Genomic DNA, 6,111 nt, shown 5'->3' on the forward strand with positions numbered 1-6,111 from the left:
TCCTGTCTCGGTCATGCTGGTGTGCCTTGGCACTTGGCTCGGTAAGGCTTGTGCTGGTGCTCCTGTCTCGGTCATGCTGGTGTGCCTTGGCACTTGGCTCGGTCATGCTGGTGTGTTGCTTGATCTTGTCTTCATGGACAGTGGCATCACCAATGTTGCTTAATACTTATTTTGGTACAGAGAAGTCAGAGAACGGTGAATTGGTTATGTACATGGAACAAAGCAGAATTTCATCAACTTTTTAAGTAAAAGAAAGAAAAAAGAATATAATAGTAATTGGTGGTGTATACTCACCTACATGACTGAGTTACAACAAACAAAAAATAATTTTATGATTGAGTATTTCTTATGTGATTAAACAAAAGGTAACGTACTGTGTATTGTGTACCATACCAGTACTAGAGAGAATCATGTATCATGTGACTATGATTTTTATCTTGATTCAACTCTTACAAAATTTAGTTTTGGAGCTTCATATCTTAGTATCGTCAATCCTTAGTGATACAACTTGTAATCTTTTAAGATGAGGGATTCATTTATTTAAAGAGTGAATTTTTTAAATTTACTCATCATCTTAGTCATCAATTTTAGGAAAATCTAATGATTTTAAAAAACTGACTCTTGGAATAATTTGATCTGCATTCATCTTTTGATGATTCAATCCCAAATTATTTAAATATGATTCCTTCAAGTTCATTTTAGGCTCTCTTGATCTTCTCTTCAAAAAAATTTATGATTGTATGCCATTCAAGGTTAACTCATGTCACAATTCCAATGTTCCATGTGTGGATATATGATATTCAAAATCTGACTTCAATAATATACTAATGTCTATATCTTCAAATTAGGCTTTCAAATGTTGATCCTACTCTATTCAAATTAGGCTTGATGAAAACATTTTGAATGGAAAAGCACACTAAACTCAAGTGTAGGTCGGACCATACAAATTAAGTCATTACAAGAAAGAGATAATAAGATTTTTTTGTGCTGGCAAGAGTATCCCACCCTTTTTAGTAAGAAACTAATTTCTTTCTGGTGCATGGTTGTTTCTCCCAACAAGTGTTGCTTCCAAGAATTGAACTCTTCACTTTTTGGTCACCTAAAGATCTAAAGATTTTACAGTACTAGACTAATGCCTTGTTAATCAAGAAATAATGAGATGATAATAAAATAAATCACTATAATAAAATGATAACATATATTTGTTTAAAAGAAAAATGATACAATATATAACTTCAAGGTAAATCATAAAATGAGGAGGTAAGTTAAGATAAAACATGATTGAATACAAAGTCAAATTGGGTGGAATAAGATAAGATAACCTTCTTTTGAATTCTTTTATCGTGACAAATATATTATATTAATTCTACTTTATGAAATTCATACCCTTCCATAAAGGTATATTCTCAATATTTTTTATTTATTTTTAACTTTACTCCTTTTAAATTCTAAAATTATTTGAAAAATATTTCACTTCACTTAAAATTTTATTGAAATATTAACTTAAAACACGAAGGGTAATTTTTTACCCCATCTAGTCCTAATAATAAGCCATATCGTAGAAGATTTATTTACCTCTGTTATAAGGTGTTTCATGCTTTCAATAAGCAAATGATTTTTTTCTAATTTTTTTGGTACTATGGAGGTATCCTATCACCCTGTGAGTAAGAAACTAATTTCTTTGAGATATATGATTGTCCTTCCCAACAATTGTCGTTTCTAGGAATCGAATACTTAACATTTTAGTCATCTTGAATCCTAAGAGTCTAGCGGGACCTTAAACCATTAAATCAACATCGTCTTATTGGTAAATGGTAAAATATTAATATTGTGATATTTTTAAAAGTAAGAAATATATAATTTTAACTACTACAAAAAAAGTATATAATATAAGGATATATAAGTTAGACATTGCACGTGGAAAGATGATGATAGATTGATTTTGGGCACACCCAATCAAAACTAAACATACACAATAATATATAACATACACTTTTTTTATACTGTTACGAGATCGAGAAAGAGGGATAAGGTAGATGGGTATATTCATGGCACAAGGTAGATAGTTATATTGAAGGCACTAATATGGTATCCTATGCTAATGAAATGAATTGAATGTCAATTAAAGACATAGAAAGAGACAGATAAAGAAATTAAAGAAACAAATGCACGGAAAGATAGGCCATGTGATGTGAAAGTGTATCCAATGGGAGGTGGATGGATGAAAAGGAATACAGTACCCTCTTCAGACTTTGTGGGATCAGCTATTACATGAATGACTCATTTGTTGATGTCAAAAGACAACAGTTGAACAGTATAATCAACTACTTGATAGTGCCATTTTATAGGGGAAGAATAAAGAATATGTCTAAAACCATATATATTTTGGATAATTCTAACATATAACTGGATTCATGTAAGTGTAAGTATTGATTATTTATTTATTTTTTAAAAATTGTTAGGACCCTCAACTCTAACAATTGGAAAAATTGTTGTTATTGGAGTACAGGTAATAAAACTCATTCTATTATATCAAATGGGAGACTTATAGTTGAATATGTCTAACATCATATGCATATAATTAATAATGTTACAGAGAACCAATGTGTGATTGGTTTAAGTGGAAAATGTTTGATTTATCTTAGACAAATACTTAAGTTTGATTTTTGCTTACAGAAAAACTTTTCCGGAGAGAACTTAGCCACTATACTATACCCACACACAATTATCTCTGGTAGAAAATAAATGTAATTAAAAAATGAGAATAAAATATCTCCTGATATAAGAAGATATGTTATTTCTTTACCCTATTAAAATTATAACATGTATCTTATTTAATTATTTTTTATAAAAAATATTTTTAAAATTAAACAAAATATTACACATGTCATATTTTTACTGGTTTGAGGAGATAAATTATTTTCTCATGTGATGAAATACTTTATTCTCTTAAAAAAATCTTATTATATAGTTACAATGAGGTTGTTCCTTGAACATGAATATAAGCTGCGCGGTAAAAGATTTTATTTTATTAGATAAATGGCTACTTGACTATGGCAAAGATTTGGAATTATGACATACCCATATTCTCTCCCTCCATCCCTGTTTTTATTATCTATATATAAAGCAAAAAAATCATTGTATTTGCAGTAATTTCTATATGTTCTTCCCTCTCAACATTCTTAGGGGCCAAATGTTTAGAAAAGGGTGAGATTAAAAAGTCATTTTCATATTCATGATAATTAGCCATTTGTCAATCATAGCAGTTAAGGAGAAATCATCACTCAAGGGAGGCGTATATATGTTTCATTATATTCTTAGAGTCCAATCATACTTTATATATTCATAATTAATTAAATCTAACTTCTTCTTTTTCGATGATAATTAAATCTAACTATATGATGACAATTACAAATAAGGAACTAATAACCAAGTTAACGTACAAATCATAACCAAAGCAACTATAGATAGCATTGTAATCTGATACGTATATATTTTAAATCAAGTATCTTAATGAGAATTTAAACCTCTTTCCTGCTGCATGTGCCAAATAAACCAATGTCTTTCATGTATTTTTTTTGTACATCAGAAATATTAAAAAACAAAAAGAGCAAGAAGTAGAGCCTAATAAACTGGATGGTGTTTTTCCAGATAATGAGAAACAACAAAGTGGTTCCAAATTGATTCATATTTAATTTTTATTGACCCTTCAAAAAAATAATTCAAATAAACAGTAAATGATGTAGTGGCTATGTATAAAATATTAAGTTAAGTATGTTATGTTATAATTATGTTCATTATTCTTTCCCCAAGTGGCTTCGTGATTTAAAGCTTGAACAAAAACGTTTATCCCTACTCAAGTAATAGGGTATGGCATGACAGATAGAAGAACTTTTGAATTTATGGCGTGAGATCAATGTTAGTGTATTAAACCCGTTTCATATGGAAAATGAAAGAGTAACCGCAGGATAGTGACAAATGAAAATTATAAATAGCCATTAATTACAACAGAGATGTATCTGATTTGAAAATTTATCCAAGTAATAATAATCAGTTAAGATTGTTAGATGTGAATTTAATGTTTTAAAGTGTACCTTATAACCTGATTTTGGAAGTTTTACTATCGTAGTTAATGCCAAATTTGGCGTATTCTCTTTTAAATTAACGATTAATGAAGGTTTCTGATATTGCTCGTCAGCTTGGGAGGTAGTGTTTTTCGCCTGGACAAAGATCTATTGTCTCCAAATATGTCATAAAGTCTATTCCAAACTAATTACAATATACTATCTTAGTTAAAAAATAAACATTTATGACAACTTTTATTTTTTATTCATTGTGATAGGTTTGGAATAGGCTTGGGGATAATAAATCTCATCCCTTTCAACTTCAGTACAAATATATATCATTTGTCTCAAAATTATATCTTCAACTATGTCTAATTCAATAGAATTTTGACACCTATTAAAAATTAAAAAATTAGAATAATGGGAAATATAATTAAGATAGTGTGTTAATTATTATTAGGTGTGAAAATTTTATTAGATGTGACATTACTCTCGACACAGCTTTTCACAGGTGATTTTGGTCCCAAAAGTACACCTACGATCAAAACACGTTCAAGACAGAAGTGTATAAATTGTTTGCAACTGCACACGAGGTTGTACTATAAGATTTGGCCATATGGTAAGATTTTTACAGAATTATTAACTAGAGTTTTCTACTTTTGGGTCTGCAGCTGGGTTAAGTATTTGTTAGGGAGAATTAGTACTGCACATAACTCTTATAAGATTGTCTTAAATCGATGGAATATAGTTGCGACTTAGACAAAAAAATACACCAAGAGATCAAATGTAAAATTGAAATTACTGATTCCCAATTTAATTTATATCATGGTTGCAATTAACAAAGGTGTCTCATATGTGATTAGAAAGAAATTAATTCCCTGTCATTTGTTTATTATTATCGTAATGAATTTTTTTTGTTAATAAAGTTTTTCAATACAAATCCAACCCCTAAAGTTTTATTTATCAAGTATGGATGTCTTACTGAAGGTTACCTCAACTTTACTTTATTAATATTTTAATAAGTTCGTTATTTGAATAGCTAGATTGGAATCTTAGTTAAACCTCATGCTTACTTCAATATACAATGTCTATATAAGTATTAGAAAATAAAATAAAATTGCCACATTCTACCACATGGTATGAAAATATGAAATTAAGCTTCCTCAAATGTCATTTTCAATTCCTAATCACATTGAGAATAATGTTGCACCAACCAAAACCTCTCTCTATCCCACACCATTAACCAAAGCCACCCTCTCTCATTCCTACCCCATAAGGTTATAACGCATGCTTTATCTATAATAAGTTCTCCACACCCACCTTTTATAATATACAATATTTTCACACCCAAAAATAAACAAGAAAAAAGCTCACTCAACTTCACTACAAGTTTATTATTCTCTCCCAATATTCCACCCCATCATGTCCACTGATCTTCAACTCCCCCACGAGTTGCCCAAGCTCCAAATCTCCACAGCCAAAACCATCCTCCCCGACCGTACAGCAACGATCATTCATGTCAAAGTCGAGTCGGATGGTGATGGTGGTGATGACAATAGCTATCAAACACAACAAGATGGTAGCGGTGGTGGTGGTGATGAAAATAGCTATCAAACACCTACATCAAAGGAAAGCAAGATTCCAGCGATCATATTGTGCCCCCGGGCGCCTCGAAAGGCGAAACAAATTTCTTGCAAGAGAAAGCTTATGGATGAGTATCAATTCTTTGAGGTTGTGAATAAGGAGGAAATGGATGCATTTTCCATGTCCAATTTTCCTAAGAGGAGTTGCCGTTGTAAATAAATTCATGCCTTGTTTCCCTGAAAACTCCCGAGGAGTCATGTTAAACTAAGTAAATTACACAAATTTTATTTTAGTTTTTTCATTCAATTCCACTTTTTTTTTAATTTACATGCTTCACTTTGTATAAGATGTGAAATATATCATATTGTATGAGATATATATGTTATTATTGTTATATGCAACACTACGTTTGTTCTATATTTTATTTTTTGCCCAATCTCATTAGTTCTCACTGTGATGCAAT

The 6,111-nt window shown here is 30.3% G+C and overlaps 1 protein-coding gene across 1 annotated transcript; it reads left to right on the forward strand.

The window, feature by feature from the left end:
• On the forward strand, positions 5,487-5,867 carry LOC109352927. The gene has a single exon (XM_019595111.1). It carries the CDS (start codon positions 5,487-5,489, stop codon positions 5,865-5,867), a length of 381 nt encoding a protein of 126 aa, XP_019450656.1.

The sequence above is a fragment of the Lupinus angustifolius genome, chromosome LG07 (genome assembly GCF_001865875.1).
Source record: "Lupinus angustifolius cultivar Tanjil chromosome LG07, LupAngTanjil_v1.0, whole genome shotgun sequence".
NCBI lineage: Eukaryota > Viridiplantae > Streptophyta > Magnoliopsida > Fabales > Fabaceae > Lupinus > Lupinus angustifolius.

Bases quoted from the DNA above. Each gene is read 5' to 3' on its own strand.
- LOC109352927 (XM_019595111.1), top strand. From the start codon at position 5,487: ATGTCCACTGATCTTCAACTCCCCCACGAGTTGCCCAAGCTCCAAATC.